Source organism: Lynx canadensis, chromosome D3 (assembly GCF_007474595.2).
Source record: "Lynx canadensis isolate LIC74 chromosome D3, mLynCan4.pri.v2, whole genome shotgun sequence".
Classification (NCBI taxonomy): domain Eukaryota; kingdom Metazoa; phylum Chordata; class Mammalia; order Carnivora; family Felidae; genus Lynx; species Lynx canadensis.
The window spans coordinates 79,995,956-80,017,896 of NC_044314.2; the positions used below are offsets into that span (position 1 = coordinate 79,995,956).

The 21,941-nt window shown below is 49.7% G+C and overlaps 1 protein-coding gene across 1 annotated transcript in view; it reads left to right on the forward strand.

Moving 5' to 3' along the window:
• The window catches only part of NOS1 (nitric oxide synthase 1), a 90,880-nt gene that overhangs the window by 13,319 nt on the left and 55,620 nt on the right, over positions 1-21,941 (forward strand). The window contains 4 exon segments of the mRNA XM_032595421.1: positions 2,120-2,246; positions 17,462-17,590; positions 19,346-19,491; positions 21,258-21,420. Of these exon segments, the coding sequence (XP_032451312.1) occupies positions 2,120-2,246; positions 17,462-17,590; positions 19,346-19,491; positions 21,258-21,420 (565 nt within the window).

The following is a 21,941-nucleotide window of genomic DNA, read 5'->3' on the forward strand; positions in this document are numbered from 1 at the left end:
TGGTTGATGGTGACAGTGGTGGTCATGGTGATGATGCAATCGTGATGGTGATGATGGTGATGATGGTGATGATGGTGATGATGGTGGTGGTGACGGTGGTGATGATGCAATCATGATGGTGATGATGGTGATGGTGTTGATGGTGAGGATGATGGTGGTGATGGTGATGGTGGTGATGGTGGTGATGATGGTGGTGATGGTGTTGGTGATGATGGTGATGATGGTGGTGATGATGGTGGTGATGGTGATGATGGCCATGGTGATGGCAGTAATGATGGTGGTGATGGTGATGATGGTGGTGGTGGTGATGGTGGTGATGGTGATGATGATGGTTGATGGTGGCAGTGGTGGTCATGGTGATGATGCAATCGTGATGGTGATGATGGTGATGATGGTAGTGGTGATGGTGATGGTGGCAGTGGTGATGGTGGTGATGATGCAATCGTGATGGTGATGATGGTGGTGATGGTAGTGGTGATGGTGATGGTGGCAGTGGTGATGGTGGTGATGATGCAATCGTGATGGTGATGATGGTGATGGTGTTGATGGTGATGATGATGGTGGTGATGGTGGTGATGATGTTGGTGATGATGGTCATGATGGTCATGATGGTCATGATGATGGTGATGATGGTGGTGGTGGTGATGATGGTAATGATGGTGGTAATGGTGGTGATGATAGTGATGGTGGTAGTGATAATGGTGGTGATGGTGGCAGTGGTGGTCATGGTGATGATGCAATCGTGATATTGATGATGGTGGTGATGATGCAATCGTGATGGTGATGATGGTGGTGGTGGTGATGATGGTGATGATGATGGTGGTGGTGATGGTGGTGATGATGCAATCGTGATGGTGATGATGGTGATGATGATGGTAATGATGGTGGTGATGGTGAGGGTGGTGGTGATGATGGTGATGATGGTGGTGGTGGTGATGGTGGTGATGGTGATGATGATGGTGATGATGGTGATGATGATGGTGGTGATGATGGTGATAGTGATGGTGATGATGATGGTGAGGGTGGTGGTGGTGATGATGGTGATGATGGTGATGGCGATGATGATGGTGATGATGGTAGTGGTGATGGTGGTGATGATGGTGAGGGTGGTGGTGGTGATGATGGTGATGATGGTAGTGGTGATGGTGGTGATGGTGGTGATGATGGTGGTGGTGATGGTGGTGATGATGCAATCATGATATTGATGATGGTGGTGATGATGCAATCGTGATGGTGATGATGGTGATGGTGATGATGGTGGGGGTGGTGATGATGGTGATGGTGGTGGTGGTGGTGATGATGGTGGTGGTGGTGGTGATGGTGATGGTGGTGATGGTGGTGATGATGATGGTGACAGGGGTGGTGGTAATGATAATGATGCTGATGAATGGTAATAATGAGAGCCCCCACTTCAGAACGGGTGTGAAGAGTGGGCGGAAAAACTGTGACCTTGAGCATCTTAGCCTTTGTCTCACTTACACCGTCTATAAATGGTGGTTAATATTCACACCCACCTCACAGAGTCGTCACAAGGGTTAAATTAAAACATTTGTAAAGTGCTTGACACACAATACGTGCTCAATAGACACTAGCTATCATTCTTAATGGTATTTTATTTTTTTGCTCTGTTCCCCTCATTTTCAGAATCATTTCTGTTTCTCTTGGGCTGGTATCATTCGTCTTATTATCCGTGTTTATTCAGCACTGAGATAACTTATCAGCCTGGACCCCAGGACTCGTTATCTTATCTGTGGGCATTAAGTTGTCCAGGGGGGTCTGCCAGGAGATGAGCCTTCTGCGTTCCTAGGTCTTTGAAACGGGGAGGGAGGAGCAAAAGCCCTGTCATGGTCATTCTGAAGGGATGTCCACACGGTGGGTGCACGCCACCCATCGGTGCCGACGTCAGTGCGCTTTGTGCTTGACGACGGGGCTGCCTTCCCATGTGTTGCTGGCGATACTACCAAGGGGCACGCTGGGTGCCCACAGCTTGCTGGCTCTACATAGAGTCACGTGGGTGAACCATGGAGGTTCTGTACAGACTCGGAACTTTGAGGGCAGGGCAACCGGCCTGTCGTTCCTGATGTCTCGCCTTTCTCACTTCCCCTGCTTTGCCTTTCAGAGGTATGGATGGCAAGTCACACAAGCCACTGCCCCTGGGCGTGGAGAATGACCGAGTCTTCAGTGACCTGTGGGGGAAGGGCCACGTGCCTGTCGTCCTCAACAACCCGTATTCAGAGAAGGAGCAGGTAAGTGGCTCTCACACTCTACCTGCGGTCCCTGGACCTTCTCCGGTGTGAAGATGGGGGGAGGGATGCCAAATGGCCAGCCATGTGGGGATGGAAATGAGCCACCATGGCTGAGGGGCGTTGAGGCCAGGAGTGTGTATCCTGGGATATGGATTTTGCCTTTGTTTTGTTTTGTTTTGTTTATAATCTTGCTGAACCTCAAATGTAATTGTTTCCACCAAGAAAGGCACTCACATGCCATTTGCACTCCAAATTTAGAAGGTAAAGACACACGGTAAAAAGTTTTCTTCTCTCCCCAAATCCCAGCCACACAGTTTCCCTCCACCGAGGCAAGCGATAGTCATCATTTCTGTGGTCCTTTTAGTAATACTTTATGCATAGACTGACAAAGACACACACATATTATTTTCACACAAGTGAGAGCACATTATACATGTTGCTTTGCACTTTGCTTTTTTCACTTACCGCCGTATCTTGGTGATGAGTCCCCATTAGTGGGCAAAGAGAGCCCTGGTTCTTTTTCATGGCTGTATAATATTCCATTGCATGGCTCTGCCGTACTTACTGAGCTCATCCTCCATAATGGACACTTCAGTCACTGCCAGTATTTTGCCGTGACACCCATAAATGCCTTGCTGTGGCACATGGACAGACTTTTCAATAGAATAAATTCCTAGAAGTGGAATTTCTGGGTCCAACATTACATACATTTGTGGTTTTGGCAGACATTGAGAAATTGCTCACTGTAAGATTGTCCCAAACCTACCAGCCAAGCAGGAGAGTGGTGGTTTCCCCATAGCCCTGCCAACCTAACGTATTACCGAATTTTTCGGTCTTTGCCAGTTTGCGGAGATGTGTTTTGACAGCTGAGTCGATACTGTTTCTGAGCACGGATAGATTTGGCCACAGATCAGCAGTGCCTTTTTGTTACCTTTTCGGGTAGCTAACGGACCAGGCCGGCGCAACCCCATTAAAGCATATGAATTTCCCACCCAGCCTCTGCACTGCAATAGAGTATAGGCCAGAATGACAAATGCGAGGTCAGAACCGGGAGATGGCCCAGGTCACTCAGCAGGCCACCTTCTTCTCTCCATCTGTCTCAAGCCCTGGACGGCATCGGGCAGGTTGCCAAATTCAGTCTTCTGATGCGTGTATGTGGATGGCACCTTTCACTACCACCAGTTCACCTGAGCAACGACCCAGAGCCTCTCTGTGTAGCCTCAGGGGAGGATGGGACATTCCAGAGCCTCGGTGGGGATTGCTTTCCTCAGCTGCTGATAGCTGGCCAGGAAGATAAGGATGTCACGGGTCTGCGGTAGGTCAGAGCCGTGCTCCCACCGGCCAGTTCCTCTCTCTCTTGCAGTGACCTCTGAATGCTTGGAAGATGAACAGCATCGTAGACTTCTGCTATGCTGTCCTCAAAAGTCAGGGCCACTCTGTGAGCAGGAGGGGACTACTTTCCGTTCATGATTAAATGAACAAAAAAGTTAGCATTTTTCCTTGTATTCTCTTTAACTTACAATAAAGGGGTATTGGCATAATTCAGACCCTCCCAAGACAAATAAAAAGGACGGAAAGAGGCAGCCTCAGGCTAGATTCAGGCTATGGACATGAAGTGTTAGGTCTGCACTCTAGCGTCCTAAGAGAAATTTATATCTGTACTTTGAATCTACTGCCAGTGTTTTGCAATTTTATATAAATATCATAATCACAGCTTCTCTTAACAAAATGTGGACAATCTGACCACCTCGAGCCTGTGTTCTAACGGGACGATAATCTGCATGGACTGAGCAGCAGCTGTCCCTCCAGACAGAGCAAGGACTCCCTAGTTTGTCTCAATCCCCGCTACTCCATATCACATCCCTCTTGTTAAGGCTGTTGTCTGTTGTCACCTTTTGTAACATCAATGCTGTCGATTTTCTTAGGACGAAAGGGAAATATTTTCACATCCATGACTTTGTGATAAGTGGCAGTTAGAGTTAGACCAAGAGATTTATATGTTTCAGGAGACACGAGGAAGATTTCGTGTCTTACAACAGTGAAGAATATTCTTTCATGCTTACTATACATCCGTCTTGAAGTTAGCCAGGCTGCCTTGCTGGTTTACCTTAGCTTCCTACCTGTCCTCTCCAGGTATCGGAGTTTATAATCGCTGGTCTGCAGTAACCCCCGAGATCTGACTCACAGAGACAAAGCAGAGGAAGCCTTGACCCCACTAGAAAGACCCTTAAAGTCACTGCCGAAATCGGGGCAGTGGCAGGACGAGAGCCATCTCCTTTTATGCTGTCCACCTCGGTTAGAGAGTCACAGCTTGAAAGCCATAACCTCGAACGCCAAGCCTGAGTAGTGAGGTTCTCAATGTTGGGAACAAGGCAAGAGTGATTAATAGGACCGCTGACCACCCCCGTTTTTGGAGCTTTGTGATGAAATGATCAAATGTCTTAGGTCAGGCAGGCTGCTTTATTTCCAGAATTCCATAAACTGGGTGGCTTACGAACATCAGGTATTTATTTCTCACAGCTCCAGAGGCTGGGAAGTCCAAGATCAAGGCACAGGCAATTCAGTGTCTGATGAGAGCCCACTTCCTGGTTTCTGGCAAGTGTCTTCTCACTGTGTCTTCACAAGGCAAAGGGGCATCTCTCTGGGGTCTCTTTTATAAGACATTAATCCTCTCCATAGGGGCTCCACCCCTGTGATCGAATCCTGTCCCCGAGGCCCCACCTCCCAATACCATCGACCTGGGGATTAGCTTTCAACATATGAATTTGGGTGGGGGACTCAAGTGCTCAGTGCGTAGCCATCAGGGAGAGGTGCTGTGAGACCTTGTCTCAGGGCCCCCTCGAAATGGCAATTCCCTTTGCTTGGAGAAGTAGAGAAGGTGCTAAAGAGAGAAGAAAAGACTGCATCTTCCTGAGATGAAGGCAGCCAGGCAGTTTTAGAATTTGGGAGCCCCTGGACGCATGGGATACAGACCAGCAGTGGTTAGGATGTACATTCACTCCTTTATCATGAGCAAATCCTTGGTGTCGTCCGTGATCCCCAAACCACTGGCCAGCGAGATCATCCTGGCTCAGTTGTCTGAGACTCAGTGTTCGTATGCCTCTCAGAAATACAGCTGGAAGGGGACAGAGATCCAAGCGCCTGGTTAAATTGGAATCCAGCCCCAGAGCTAAAGGAAGCAGCCCTGTTACCTCCTGCGAGACATCTCCATAGGCACAGTGCTGTGCTGAGAAATGTTTCCCAGGCTGAGCAAATTAACAGAAAAACATAACGTTCTTCGTTCTGTCCTAAAAGATCGGCGTATGTGCTTAGTCTCTTCTCTACCTGCTCAAAGCCCCTTTACCTGGAGCTCCTGGGATCGGCTTCCTTCCTCCCAGTTGTAACCCACATTTGCTGCTTTTTTAGGCATCTGTGGGGAATAGCATTGTTAATAACACAAAGAGAGACCCGGCCGCTACCTGCCTTCGTGAGTCAGGAATAGACAGCAGAAAGTGGAAGCATAGCTGGTCCGCATCTTCCCCAGGGACCCGGCAAAAGGCAACAGAGTCCAAGGGAAGCAGGGCGGATGCTGGTTAGACAAGAGAAAGAACTTCCTGATTCAGAAGACTGTTAGCTCCCCAAAGGAATAGTGAGGTCTGCTTCATCCTTCTTGATTCTCTCCTTTGTCCGAATTCAAGTAAAATCAGCCACAGAAGCACCTTCTCTTAAACCAGTCTCACGAGGCTGAAATGTCAATCTGTATCTAATGGTTATTTCTCTTGCTAACAGTCTGGTTCAGCAGTGGGCATAGCCAGTGAGACCCAAGTCCCTGGAACACTGGGTGTGATTCTAATTCTCATCTTTATTTGTATCTGGCATGTGCTGGTGGATTAAAAGGATCAGTTTACCCATCACCAAACATTCACCCCATGCCTGCCATGTGCACAGCTCTGGTAGAAGCAAAGATGAGTAGACATGGCCCTCCCTGCCCTTAAGACCTTCGCAGACAAATGTGGGGAGACAGACACAGATACAGCGCAATTAATCTAAAACACAAAGGGACACAAAACACTTGGGGAACATAAATACCTCAGCAGGTATCAGGAAAGGTTTACCTAAAGAAGGGACATTTGAACTGGGTTTTGAAGATCACGTAGGAGTTTGCCTAGTAGGAAGTAGGAAAAGGTATTCTAGTAAAAGGAATAGCAGTGGCTCATACACTGCCTTTTTTTTTTTTTTTTTTCTTGCTAAGGATCATTATTGAACCTCTGAGGTTGTCTTTAGCGTTAATACCAGCGGGGACACATACTGAATTTTGACACCATGCTAAAGGCCCTTTACATAATAACCCTCTTAAGTGCAAATGCCATCCTGGGAAAGTGACTTGAGAAACTGCCATTGGTCTATTCTCCCTGCAAAACCTAGAATTTGAATCAAGCCCTTCTCAGCTTCCCTTCTTATTTTTTTTAATTAAAAAAAATTGAATGTTTATTTATTTTTGAGAGAGAGAGAGAAAATCCAAAGCGGCCTCCAGGCTCTGAGCTGTCAGCACAGAGCCCGACACAGGGCTTGAACTCACAAACTGTGAGATCCTGGCCTGGGCTGAAGTCAGACTGAGCCACCCAGGTGCCCCTCAGCTTCCCTTTCATTAAGCACCTTACCCGCCTGGTTTGCTTTCCTAAAGGGGGAAAGGGTGTCCGCCTTAAGGGCAGAATGTCTATTTTCAGATGCTAATTAAGCATTGGTCGTCCAGTCCTTAGTAGATGTGAGGGAGGGTCTTGAGCCTGGGGGAGGTGGGATGTCCACTGCCACCCTCCCCCCATCTTATTCAGCCTGCTGCCTGTCTCTCCAGCCTCTTGCTGACAGAGATGATCAGGTAATCAGAGAGATGACTGTTTCATCGAACAGTCCCCCTCCCCCTGCCCGTACTACATCCGGAGCCTGGCATTTCCTCACCCCTGGGGACCTGGGGCTGGCTGGCTGCTTTCAAAATGTCAAAATCTGTTGAGAAGCTCTTCTCTACTATGAGGTACGCGTCGGCATCATCCCAGTCTCTCTGGGGAGCCCCAAATTATGAGGCATGTGGGGAGTGCTTGCGGATCCCCAGTCTTGAGACGATCAGAGGAGGTCTGGGCCCCTCTCCACTCAGGCACAAGCCCCAGCTGGCCAGCAGGTGCTGGCTTTGCTGGAAACCGAAAGGCGAAAGGCGGCAGCCAGCCCCACCCCGGCTGCATCCGAATGAAGGCAAACCAGCAAAACTGTCTGCCTCTCGATGACAACCCAGCCTGCCACAGGGAAAGCTAAGTCAGCCCTGACTCACCGCGCGTTCACGATGTCAGGACAAAAATAACAATAATGAGGATTCCGACACCACCCTGTGCGGTGTGGCCATTGGAACCCTCAGACTCCCCACCCTCAGCACGGGGCCAAGAGCTCAGCTCTGAGGTCCGCTGGGTTTGGGCCTCATCCCACTGGTGACCTTGGACAGAGAACAAATTCGCACCTGCACCGAGGCTCTGTTTCCTAACAGATTCATCCAGTCGTGGGGAGGTGAGGTGTGCAATGGCAGGATCTGTGGCAATAGTCGCTGATATTTGCTGAGCAACCTCAGGCACAGTGCTGGGCGCTTCAGGTCCGTGGTCTCCGTTAACCCCCAGCCCAATTCAGTGAAGTTCTGTCGCCCCCATCTGACAGGTAACCAAACTGCGGCACAGAGGGTTAGCTGGATGAAGGTCACGTGACTAGTGCGTGCCGGAAATGGGCCTTGAACCCAGGCCACGGAGCCCACTCTTAATTCTTAAAGGTCCGGCGCAGAATAAGCGTTCCAAAAACGTGCGTGATTATTATCGCTGCTTTTGCTGGCGTTTCATCTGGCTAATTCTCACGTTGCTGATTCAGATGTAGATTCACTAATTGTTATATTGCTAACGGGAGGCACGTAGGGCAGGAAGCACGATCCCCGTTATGCAGATGACACCCATGGGGCTTAGAAAGGGAAGGTAAGTGGCCACGGAGTCACCGAGTGACACAGCTGGACCTGTCTCCCTCTGTGACTCCGTCGTCGTTCTCATCGATCGTTGATCGAGGCAGTGTGTGTATCTTTCTGCCACTGCTTGAGGCCAGGCTCTGGGAGGATACACTGCGAGCAGCCTGTCTGCAGTGGGAAGGCAGGGGCTTTGCGGGCCCAGCTCTGTTGCCTGTCAGCTGTTAATTTGAAGCCTGTCATTGCACCTCTCAGAGCCTCTGTTTTCTCCTCTGAAAAATGGGTTTATCATGAGGATTCCGTGAGCCCCTGGATGCGCAGTGGCCTGGCCCCAGCCGGGCACCTAATAGGCATTCACGGACTGCCGCTCACGATGGAAGGAGATGGGACATGATCACTGCCCTGGAGAAGTTCACCGCCTGGGCGTCGTCTTTTCGTCAAATAGTTGCCTCGACCTCCGGAAACTTCCATGTCCGGGACAAGCTACAGACATCACATACACGCACACATGGCAGTTATTATACCGTGATAGTTGGAATCTCGTAGAATCACACTCAGACGTTCCCCGCAGACCTGCCTGGCGGGCGTTAGCCAGAGACACTGGCTCCATCGGGCTGCCGGTGGATTATTCCCTTCCCTAAGCCTCTCTGAGCACTTAAGGAAACTCCTGTGTTTGGAGATTAATCTCTCTGTGGGAAGGTGCCCAAATCCCAAGCGATAAACAGCTACTGAACTCATTATCGCCCCCGGCTCAATCGGACTAGCTATCCCTTGGTTGGTTCCAGCTCGTGACCAGGATAAGACCATCTAGGCTGGATTTCCCCAAAGTGCCTTCAGTACCCCCCCTCTGTTACGTTACCCAGTGTTCCAGGGACGCCCTCAAACAGGGGACAAAAACAGCCTCAACAAAGATACTTCTGGGAATTATGTGGGGCAGAGTCTTCGTCAGGCCCCAGCGGCAGCCAAATCCAAACCTTGTTTCCCTCCACCCACGATGTCACCTGCTGGTGACCCTCAGGGTCTTTATAGGTCATTTAGCCATGAGATCAGCCTTCCTATCCTGCCGCCCCAGGTGTTCAGAGCCAGGGAGGAGCCAGGAAGCGGGGCCTGAATTGATGGGGGTTTGGGTTCAGCCCTGCAGGAATTTCCATGTCTTTTGCTAACTGTTTGTTTTAATAGTGAGTATATTCAAAGCAAGCCGTCCTGGCGCTTTCCAGTGCGACAATGATGTCTGGTTCAGGAATCCGTGACACCACTCCGCGTGCTTATTCATCGCATCAAACCGTATTCCTATTCTTTTCCCAGATAAGCCAAGTTCGGTCAAAGTCACTTTTCCTCCTCTTTGTGGAAACTGGTAGTTCTCCAAGCAGATCCTTAGAGGTCGATAGAGCCCCAACCCACTTCCATTTTCCGAGGGTCCTAGGATATTTTAAAAGGTAAAAAGGACAAAACATAATCACCAAGCTTGCTGTGCATTTTAAATATTTACCTTTAGCAAGTTAATGCTCTCATTTAAACACGCACACGGTGCCAATAGAGCAGAAGGGGGTTAGGCCACAAGGTAATTCCAAGATTTCTTTTAAAGTGAATTCGGGGTGCCTGGGTGGCTCAGTTGGTTAAGTGTCCAACTTCAGCTCAGCTTATGATCTTGCAGTTTGTGGGTTCGAGTCCCCAAGTCGGGATCTGTGCTGACAGCTTGGAACCTGGAACCTGCTTCGGATTCTGTGTCTCCCTCTCTCTTTCTACCCCTCCCCCACTCGTGCTCACTTGCGCGCGCGCTCTCTCTCTCTCTCTCTCTCCCCCCGTCTCTCCCTCCCTCTCAAAAATAATAAAATAAACATTAAAATTAATTCATAATGCACAGATACATTTTGGTCTGGTAATGGGACCAAATTTAGAGTTGTCTAATAACATTTAGTTGCCTTGCAACATCAGTGCAACTTTAAGCATCTACTCAACAAAATAACATAAAGACCCCTTATCTGCAGAGGCCCTTGTCTGTGGATCCAAACTGTGATGGTCTGACTGTGGAGTACCTCCTTTCTTTAATCATCCTCTACAGAAAATGGACTGTTGAATTGGGGGGAGGGGGGTAGAGAATAAACGATTTCAAGCTTCGGTGGACTTATTATAAAGAATGAATCACTTTAGAAATAACGCTTGGAATACGCTACAAGGAAATTATACTCCAAGGTACGAAACACAGTTGGTTAAGTTTTTCTTTTTTTTTTAATGTTTATTTATTTTTGAGAGAGAGAGAGAGAGAGCACGTGCACAGGATAGGCAGAGAGAGAGGGAGACAGGATCCCAAGTGGGCTCTGTGCTAACAGCAGAGCCCGATGCGGGACTCAAACCCACGAACCGTGAGATCGTGCCCTGAACCGAAGCTGGACGCTTGGCCAACTGAGCCCCCGAGGTGCCCCAGTTAAGTTTTATAAGTAGCAATTTTTTTCACGGCACAGATGGGCACATACCTGCTGGTTTGCGGGTCTGTGGTCCTGGCCCCTGAGCTGCCACAGCTCATAACCGGGTTACACTTGCTGCCCTGGGGAGGCGGTGCCCACAGGCTGCAACAATGCTGCTTGAGGCTGCAGCTGAGGGCACGGCGTGCGGCATCTGGCCCCCCAGGGTGGCTGGCCTGACGCCCGGCTCAGCCCCAGGATGCTGCCCTCGTTTTAGGACAAGCCAAGTGCCGTGGGTTGCTTGCTGCAGGCCCAGGAGGGAGAAGCTGTCCCTGGTGCTGACGGTCAAAGAGTAAGAAGTTACTTGCCTCGTACAGGTTTGGGCTTTAGCTGCTGGGTTCGTTCCCGGGGCTGTTCTAACAAAGCATGACAAACTGGGTGGTTTAAACAACAGAAGATGTATTGTCTCATGGTTCTGGAGGCTGGAGAGCTCCTGGAATCAAGGTGTTGGCAGGTTGCTTCCTTCTGAGGGCTGCGAGTGAGAATCTTCCTCAGGCCTGTCTCGTTGGCTTGGGGATACTCACACGGCTTCTTCCTCTGTGTGTGTGTGTATGTGTGTGTGTGTGCCTCGAAATTCCCTCCCCACTTTTTTTAAAAAGTTTATTTATTTTTGAGAGGGAGAGAGAGCAGGGGAGGGGCAGAGAGAGAGAGGGAGACACAGAATCCGAAGCAGGCTCCAGGCTCCGAGCTGTCAGCACAGAGCCCGACACGGGGCTTAAACTCATGAACTGTGAGATCATGACCTGAGCTAAAATCAGATGCTTAACCGACTAGGCACTCAGGTGCCCCCAAATTTCTCCTTTTTATAAAGGCACTGGCCATATTGGATTAGGGCCCACCTGCATGACCTCATTTTAATTTAATTGCCTTGTTTAGGACTCCACATAAGGCCGTATTCTTTTTTTTCTTTTAATTTTTTTAATGTTTATTTATTTTGAGAGAAAGAGAGAGTATGAGCAGGGGAGAGAGAGGGAGAGAGAATCCCAAGCAAGCTCCACACTGTCAACACAGAGCCCAACGCAGGGCTTAGTCTCATGAACCGCAAGAACATGACCTGAGCCGAAATCTAGAGTCAGACCCTTAACTGACTGAGCCACCCAGGTGCCCTAAGGCCATATTCTGAGGTGCTGGAGGGTTAGGACACCAGCATATGAATATGGGAGAGACACAGTTCAGCCCATTAATGGTTCCTAAGATGTTGTGTCTCCCAGGGGCTTCCCTCCCTGCTGTCAAGCTCTTGGCCCCATCCCTGGGGAGGCCCCTGGGAGGCCCCTGACTGTGACAGCCCACAGTTGGGGGAGGGCAAGGTGCTTGGCCTCTATTTCTAGATCTCCCAGATTCTGATGTCTCGTGTCTGTCTTCCTGCCTTCAAATCCCCCCTCCCTCCACCTTGCCATCTCTTCTGCTCCTTACTCCCTAATCTCTGCTAGAAAGCTCCAGAAGGTTCCAGAAGGCTCGCCATACTCCCACTCACGAAGAACCTGCGAGTCAGTGTTGACTTGGTCCCTTGCCCTCCCACCCTCTCACACCCCCAGGCTGTCTTTGCTGCTGCTGGCACCCCAATCTCCAGCTCCTCCCACCCCCCTGCAGCTGCAGCTGTGTTCCGCCTTCCCACCTGCACGTGGGTCTCTCTGCCCTCACCCTCTCCCCACTGCAGCCCTTGCAGTCATGTGTCCTGAACTAGAGCTTTGATAAGCTCCCCCCTGCATCAGGCAGCTTCCAGGGTCCCCCCTTCTCTACTAAGTCAAGACAAAAGCCTTTGGCTTAGCCTTCGAGGGGCTCTATAATTTTGAAATGCATTTAGACCTGGCATCCATCAGCACGGGCTACCATCACAAAATACCACAGGCTCTGGGGCTTAAACGTAGAAAGTTATCTCTCATAGCTCTGGAGGCTGGAAGTCAGAGGTCAGGATGCCGGCACAGTCACATTGGGTGAGGGCTCCCTGCTTGGCTTGCAGACGGCCGCCCTCACTGTGCCCTAACTCTGCCTTTCTGTGCGTGCGCTGAGAGAGAAAAAGAGAAAGAGAGAGATGTCTCTTCCTCTTCTTATAAGGCCACCAATCCTATCAGTTTAGGTCCCACTCTCATGGCCTCTTTTAACCTTAATTACTTCCTAAAGGTCCTGTCTCCTAACAGAGTCATATGGGGAGTTAGGGCTTTAACGTATGAATTCAGGAGGGACACAGTTCAGTCCATCGCAGACCTCAAGTGTTTGTAGCATATGCAGATAGAGCTAAGTGGACAGCGGGTAGAGAGAAAACTGTATCTATATCCAATTATCTGTATAAGACATAGAGACATAGATACGTATGCATTCACCTACAGAAACATATATACTCATAAATTGCAGGCAGGGATAAGGGCCTTGAAGAAAAATAAAGCATGATAAGGGAACAGGGAATATCAGTGGTGGGGTGCTGTTTTAAAAGATGATCGGGAGAGATCGCTAATGCAGTTGGAGACATAAGTAACATAACTTAAGCATTCAACCACTGGAATTCGATTCTTTGGATCAAGAGTCCACAGACTTTTCTGTAAAGGGAGAGGTAGGAAATATTTTTGGCTTTTGTGGGCTGTATGATCTTGGTCTCCATTACAACTACCCTGCTCTGTTGCTGTATCACAAAAGCCTCCACAGACAATATAGAAACAAACGCGTATGGCCATGTGCCAATAAAACTTTATGAACACTGAAATTTGAACTTCATATACCTTGTATGTGTCATGAAACATTACTCTTTTTTTTTATATAGTTTTATTCAACAGGCTAAAAATGGGAAAACCATTCTTAGCTCATGGGCTGTATAAAAATGTGCAGGGGACCAGGTTTGGCCCCCGGGCTGCAGTTTGCAAACCTTTGCATGCAACCTTATGAGGCTTCTCCCAATTGTGGGATGAGAGTGGGGACCACTGTAGGGCCAAGAACACAGGTCGCTGGCACACAACAGGTGTTCGATACGTATTTATTTTTTTGTTGTTGTTGTTCTTAAGTAGGCTTCATGCCCAGCGTGGAGCCCAATGTGGGGCTTGAACCCATAACCCTGAGATCAAGACCTGAGCTGAGCCAAAGAGTCTGATGCTCAACCGACTGAGCCACCCAGGCACCCCTCGATACGTATTTTTTTTAATTTTTTAAATGTTTATTTATTTTTTAGGAGACAGAGACAGAGCATGAGTGGGGGGAGGGGCAGAGAGAGAGGGAGACACAGAGTCTGAAGCAGGTTCCAGACTCCGAGCTGTCAGCACAGAGCCCGACGCGGGGCTCAAACTCACAGGCTGCGAGATCATGACCTGAGCCGAAGCCGGATGCTTAACCGACTGAGCCACCCAGGCGCCCCCCTCAATATGTACTTTTTGGAGAAGAGAGAGGAGGGAGGGGGCAGAACGAAACAGGGTGCAGTCAGTTAAGTGTTCAGAGCCTCCTGTCTGTTTTTAGGGGCAAGCATCTGGGCACCCCCCCCAGAGCCCACCAAGACCTAGCCCGTGTCTCCTGCCACCTGAAAAACTTCCACTGACTACCCCAGACACGAATCTAGAAGAGGACACGCGTAGCCACAGCCCAAAGCCTGCGTGTGTCCTGTCCCCAGCTTAATAACTCACAAGTGCCACTAATGCGCATTTTTAGCGAGAACCTTTCAGTCCCCACTCAGAAAAGTCATTTGCATCCCCCATGCAGGGCCCCTGACTGCTATATTAATCTCCCCATTTGTCCCCTCCTGAGTCATCTAATATGACTGCTGGCTAATTAAAACATCAAAGCCCCAAGTACAACAGCCCCGCCAGAGGCCTCCTAATGCTTGCTTTCAGGGGTGCCGTTCGGCGCAGCCCAGGGTGGAGCGGGGCAAGGCCCACGCCCGGGGCCCCCAGGTTCTGGGCTCGAAATGACCACCCCTCGCACATCTGGAGCCTCCACAGATGGCCTTTTTCATTATGCCTGTTACCTCGCTACTTCCACACCCTGCCGATGAGGGCTGCTCGCTGTCCCCCCCCCCCACCAGCCGCACCCCACACCTCTTCCTCCCGCCTCACTGTGCTCCCCACCGTCTGCCCTCGCACCCCCTCTCTGGGTCCTAGGCCTGACCCCAGTGCCACCAAGGCGCCTCTTATCCCCCGTCTGGGATTCCAGCTACTCCTCAGCCTCTGGAACATCCTTAGGGATGGTCAAGAGAGTTTGTAACCTGGCTGAGTGATGCCCAGTATTTAGGGAGAGTGGCCGGGGTGCTCCATAACTTGGAGCTGAGCAAGCAGAAAATGTGAACGGGAGTGAAGGGAAGAAGGATCTTCTCCTGCCCCCGGGGTGGCAGGACTGTAGTGATACTTGCGGCAATGACCCCAATGACCGCACTGGCAGGTGCCCTAAGGGTAGCAGATTCTCATGCCAGCAGCAGGAAGTGATGGCTGACACTCAGGAGGCGATTGCATTCATCCAGGTGAAAGATGATGTTGGCCTGGCCAGGGGGCTCGCCAGTTCGATGGGAAGTGAGAGGAGGCGGTGGGTTCTAGAGCTGTGGAGAAGCTAAAATGGTGGGACCTGAGGAGGCACTCACTGCGGGGGATGAAGAGAATGATGTTCAGGACAGGCCCCAACTGTGGCTTGCACAGGTGGTTGGATGGTGATGCCCAGCACTGAGACGGGAATCGCTGGGGATGACCGGATCTGGCCACAGCAGGGAGGTGTGGAAGATGAGGAGTCATGGCACCTTCCATTTGTTCTCTGCTAACTCTTGCATGGTTCTGGAGAGGTCTTTAACATGCTGTTTACCTACCCTCTGGGCCCCAGATTCCAACATGGCGGCACAGACGCTTTAGCACAGAGCTTCTCTAGTCTGCTGGCCAGAAAGGTGGCTGTGGTATGCCTCTCACCTCAGGACCTTTGCGTAAGCTGTTCCTTCTGCCCACAAGACCTTGCTCTTCTCTCTTTGCCGGATTAATTCCTACTTGTCCTGCAGGTCTCTACTTAGAAGCCAAATGCTCTGGGTCAGATGCCCCTTCTGTGGGCTTCCACAGTGCCCTGTACACAACCAACTTCTCACGTTAGGGCAGCCATTGCACCTGGTTTTAATGACTCGTAAACTGTCATCCGTCCCCTGACCCCCATCTTGCACAATGAACTCCATGAGGGCAGAGATCACATCTGTCTAGTTTGTCACTGTAGGCCTGGCCCTTGCTACCTTGCTTGGAGCATAGGAGATACTCAATAAACACATGTTGAATGAATGAATGATGCATAATGGCCAAGAGGCAGGAGAGTCAGCAGTTCAGGACATGGTTTGAAAGACAGACTGCTAGGATTTGACTCCTGGTTCCAGTTTACTAACTTTGTGACCTTGGACGACTTAGTTAACCTCTCTGTGTGCCGCAGTTTCCTCATCTGTAAAATGGGCATGATAAGATTTTGCTTGGCACATAGTGAGTGCTTATTGAATGCCAGTTTCCAGTAGTAGTCCTTCAGTGTGCTCCGGATTTCTTTCCCGGACTTCGTCCAGTTCATTGGAATGCACAGCTTCCTCACCATCCTGAGCCCCTCAAGCTGATGAGATGACGATTCGGCCTCCTTTCTGACTTCATCTCCTTGAACTAACCGTACTCACGCACTCCAGCCACACTGGCCTCCTCACTGGCCCTTTGAACTTAACAAGCTCATCTGTACCTCAGGGTCTTTGCACTTGCCTTTCTCTCCTCCACTTAGTCATCAATGTATATCCTTACAACCAACTGATATTATATCATTTGGGTATTGGTTTACTTATAATTTATCCCCATTTCTCTGACAATAATGTCCCAGAAGGGCGAGGGCACTCTCTGTCTTGCTCATTACAGTGTCCCCAGTGCCTAACAGTGTCTAGCCCATAATAGGTCCTCAATAAATACTAGTTGAGTGTGAGCATGCCCTGACACAAGGTCACTACCCAGTGCTCCGATCTTTGGTATGAATATCACTCCACATTGGCTTGTCTTCTCCCTTCTCTCACTCAGCTGTCATGTCAAGGTGTGCCTGCTGCCTCTCCCTGACAGCCGCTGACTGACTGATGCTTGTCTGGTGCAAAAGCAGGAAGACAGTTCCTCAGAAACACCCAAGACAGAATGTGATCCTTAGTAATGAGGTCTCAAGTGGATGGGCCACGATGGTCAGCCCAGGACTTATCCCCCACCACCTACTGGGCAATTTGTTTATAGAAGTGAAGACAAATGGGGTACTGAAGGTGCTCAAGACAGAGGAGCAGTCAGTGCAAAGGCCCTGAGGCAGGAACGCACTGGGCATTTTTGAGAGGCAGAAACCTGAAGTTTGGGGAAATATTCATGCTTCAAAACTATCCAATTAAATCTTTTCTGTTTCCCCAGTACTTGCGGAAATAGTGAGTTTGGGCTGTAGCAGGAAAGCCCGGAAATCCAAGTAACCTGACCGAGCTTCGGGTGTGATTCCTCAGGCCTGAAAGCCAGTACCGTTCAGAGAGGCTGATGGTGTCCCTTGCTCATTTGCTCATTCAACAAACATTCATTGAGTCCCTGGTGTATGCTAAGACCTGTGTTAGACACCAGAGAGACCACCTTTGAGTTCCTGACCCCTCTCCCCAGAACGGAGCCCAAAAGGCTTTTCCATGGTGCCTCCTTCTTCATAGGCAGAGGGACCAGGTTCCCAGCCACCTTGCACGTGTCACCCCGGGAGAATCGAGTCCTCTCTCTGCAGACCCTTGGTAACTCTGGCAGATTCCAGGAAGAATCCCAGAGGACAGTTTTCGAGTGCCCCCCGAGCCCCGTCTCATGTTCCACCCCCAATCTCTCCTCCAGCCCCCTGCCTCGGGAAAACAGTCTCCTACAAAGAACGGCAGCCCCTCCAAGTGCCCCCGCTTCCTCAAGGTCAAGAACTGGGAGACCGACGTGGTCCTCACTGACACCCTTCACCTTAAGAGCACATTGGTGAGTACCCCAGCAGGGCGTGGCCCAGCCTCACAATTAACCACATTTGGCATTGGCTAAGCCTTTGTTGTGGGGACCGCCCCGTGCACTGTAGGACGTTTAGCATCACCCCTGACCTGTACACGTGAGATGTCAGTAGCCCCCCTGAAGTTGTGACCGCACCAAAAATGTCTCGAGATATTACTTACTGTCCCCTGGGTGGGAAGTCCCCTCCCATTTGAGAATCACTGGCAGATACTTACTCACTCATGGAAACACTTTCTTTTTTAATTTTTTTAATGTTTTTATTTATTTTCGAGAAAGAGAGAGAGACAAGGTGCGAGAGAGACAAGGTGTGAGAGACAAGGCGGGGCAGAGAGAGAGGGAGACACAGAATATGAAGTAGGCTCCAGGCTGTGAGCTGTCAGCATGGAGCCTGACGTGGGGCTCGAACTCATGAATCGCAAAATCATGACCTGATCCGAAGTCAGACGCTTAACCAACTGAGCCACCCAGCTGCCCTAGAAATACTTTGTATTTGTGTACCTTGAACCTGAAAGAATTCAAGAAGAATTTCTGCTTCTGAACGCATTTTCTTCATCTCTCACAGTCTGACCGCTGATGGAGCCTTGAGCAAGCCCTTCCTTTGCTTTCATCGTGTTTCTGCTAAACTTTTATATCATTTTTTTAACATTTTATTGTATTTTTTAAGAGACAGAGGGGCACAGAGCACAAGCAGGGGAGGGGCAGAGAGAGAGGGAGACACAGAATCCGAAGCAGGCTCCAGGCTCTAGGCTGTCAGCACAGAGCCCGACGCGGGGCTTGAACTTATGAACTGTGAGATCCTGACCTGAGCCGAAGTCGGACGCTTAACCGACTGAGCCACCCAGGTGCCCCTATCATATTTTTAACAGTCAGCAAATCACCATATTGCTTTACATTTTTGTTGAAATTGAGCTTCTTAGAAGAACATTGTATCGGTGAGCTATAGCCGTGTAACAAATTTCCCTGACACGCAGTGGCTTGAAACAGCCACCACTCATTTTTCAAAAGTCCACAGACTGCCTCGGTGGTCCTGCTGGTCTCAGTTGATCTCAAGCATCTGCAGTCATCTGAGGGGTCAGCTCTGGGTGGGCTGGCTAGGATGGCCTTGGCCGTGATCGCTCACCTGTTTCATGTGGTTTCTCTCATCCTCCAGCAAGCTAGCACGGCCTGGTTCCCGTGGTGGTTGCGAGGGTTTCAGAGGAAATGAGCAAAAGCATGCTTGATCTCTTGAGGCCTAGTCATGGGATGGGCACAGTGTCACCTCTGCCATTTTCTATTGGCCAAAACCAGCTCACATTCAAGGGGAGAGGGGAGAGGTTCCGCTTCTCAATGACAGTTGCTGCAAAGCCACATTGCAAAGGGTGTGGATGCAGGGAAGGGAGGCATTGGGACGGCCTTTTTTGCAGTCAATGTGCCATAGATGTGTTCAGCCATACAGTAGTTCTTCCTTGATGAACACGGGCTCAGAAAATACTCGAGGATTCGGTAGGAATGAGTCTGATTCCCAGGGAGTGCCAGTCAGAAAGCCCCTCTTCCCCTCGTTGGGTAGAGCAAACACTTTGGGGACCTTCGAATGCTGCCCATCATTCTTTACCATGCCTGATGACCACACCCTACAGTGACTTGAAGCTGAATTAAAGGCCAAGTCAACTCCACCACAAAGGTCAGATCCATGGCCCCAGCCCCCCACGTGCCTCCAAGTGGTAGCCCAAATCTCTCTTTTCCCTCCAGGAAATGGGCTGCACCGAGCACATCTGTATGGGCTCCATCATGCTCCCCTCTCAGCAGATACGAAGGCCTGAAGACGTCCGCACAAAAGAACAGCTCTTCCCTCTCGCCAAAGAGTTCATTGACCAGTACTACTCATCAATTAAAAGGCAAGTGTATGTTGACTCCGGGGACCCAGGGCGAGTTCCTGAGTACCAGGGACAAAGACTTCAGCTCCAGCAATGCCAACAGCTGAACCAAGAGTAAGGGCTCCGCCCACCATACACACACAGGTTGAAAACTAGCGGCCCAAGGGCCAAATCTGGCCCCCAGAAATGTCTTTGTCTGGCCTGCAAAGTGTTGCTTCAATTTGAAATATTTCAAGCAACTCCATGCCTAGGTATACGTGCCCGAAAGAAACTCTCACACGTGTTCGCCAGAAGGTATGCGTAAAAATGTGCACCGAAACATTGTTATAATAGGGGAAAAAATTAAAAAGAGAGAGCCAACCAGAAACCTCCTCGACTCCCTCAACGGGAGGATGCATGGGTAAGTGATGGTATTTTCTGAGTCAGGGAATATTACACAGCTGTAAAAAGGCGAATGAGTTAGCGCTCGGCACATTTGTGGGAATGAAGCTCGCAAACAAACTGTGCAAAAGGAGGAAAGGATAAGTTTGTGCAAGAATGCATTCAGGGTAGCATCATTTATGTAAGCTTTTTAAACATACAGAACAATATTGTATGTGATTTAGGGAATATATACACGTGTGACAAACATATGAAGAAAAGCGTGAGACACTTCCAGGAAGAAAGTGGGTTATGATGGGAAAATAGTCCCCAAGGAGTTATAAAATCATTTCTCTTCTATTATTTTTTTAAGTTTTATTTATTTACGTAATCTCTCCACCCACCATGGGGCTCAAACTCACAACCCTGAGATTAAAAGTCATACGCTCCTCTGACTGAACCAGCCAGGCGCCCCTCATTTATTATTTCTTGGGCTTGAGTATTCATCATATTGTTTTTGATACCTTTTTGTAAGCCCCAAATTTTTTACAATAATTTTTTCAGCTTTCTAAACTTGAATTCCTTGTCATCATTTAAAAATTAGGAGAGTCCCCTTTACAAATCAGATTTCCAGGGGTGCCTGGCTGGCTGAGTCAGTGGAGAGAGTGACTCTTAATCTTGGGGTTGTGAATTCGAGCCCCGTATTGGGTGGAGAGATTACTTTAAAATAAAAATCTTTAAAAATAAATAAATAAAGGGGCACCTGGGTGGCTCAGTCGGTTAAGCGTCTGACTTCGGCTCAGGTCATGATCTCACAGTTTGGGAGTTCAAGCCCCGCATGGGTCTCTGTGCTGACAGCTCAGAGCCTGGAGCCTGCTTCGGATTCTGTGTCTCCCTCTCTCTCTGCCCCTCCCCTGCTCATGCTCTGTCTCTCTTTGTCTCAAAAATAAAAAAAATTAACACTATATATATATATATATATACACACACACACACATATATATATATATATATACATATATATATAATAAAAATAAAAATCCAATATCCAGTTTCTCTTGAAAGGAGACCTTTGGTTTTATTTGTTTGTTTTGTTTTTTTAATCAAATTTTGTTTGTTTGTTTGTTTAGAATAGAATTTAGTGATTCATCACTTACATATAACACCCAGTGCTCGTCCCATGAAAGGAGACCTTTGAGCCAGACACGGGCTCGCCTGTTGGCCACAGTCTCCACCCAGCCAGTTTAGTCCCTGCTGGGCCTTTGTGGACATTGGAGTTTGCAGTCTGCTTATGCTTGAACTACTGTCTCCACATATGGACCCAGACTTGCTGCAGCTTCTGGCCTCCCGGAATGGCTCACTCCTTCCACTGACCCCTAACTCGGGAGCAGAGGTGACACTCCCATGTCCCTTCCCTCCTCGCTCAGGTTTGGCTCCAAAGCCCACACGGAGAGGCTGGAAGAGGTGAACAAAGAGATCGAAACCACCGGCACCTACCAGCTCAAAGACACGGAGCTCATCTACGGGGCCAAGCACGCCTGGCGGAACGCCTCCCGCTGCGTGGGCAGGATCCAGTGGTCCAAGCTGCAGGTAGGCGGTGAGGCTCTTCGGTGGGTGGGGAGGGAGGGAGGGATGGAGCTGTACAAAGGGTCTGCTCTCGCCAGGGCCACCTGGAGGGTATGGCGAAGTCCCAGATAGTAGGCATGGGGTCCCAGATTCTCGGATCGGGACGCAATCTGCTTCATAGTCATGTCTCACTTAGCCGACATGCTGGGGATTTTTTTAATGTTCACTTATTTTTATTTTGAGAGAGAGTATGAGTGGGGGAGGGGCAGAGAGAGAGGGAGAGAGCAGGCTCTCTGTCCCAAGCAGGCTCTACACTGTTAGCACACGGAGCCCCCTGCGGGGCTCGATCTCACGAACCGTGAGATCGTGCCCTGAGCCGAAATCAAGAGTCAGACACTCAACCAAATGAGCCACCCGGGTGCCCCAACACGGTTTTTTTTTTTTTTTAAAAAGCAACTTGTGGGGCGCCTGGGTGGCTCAGTCGGTTGGGCGTCCGACTTCGGCTCAGGTCACGATCTTGCGGTCCGTGAGTTCGAGCCCCGCGT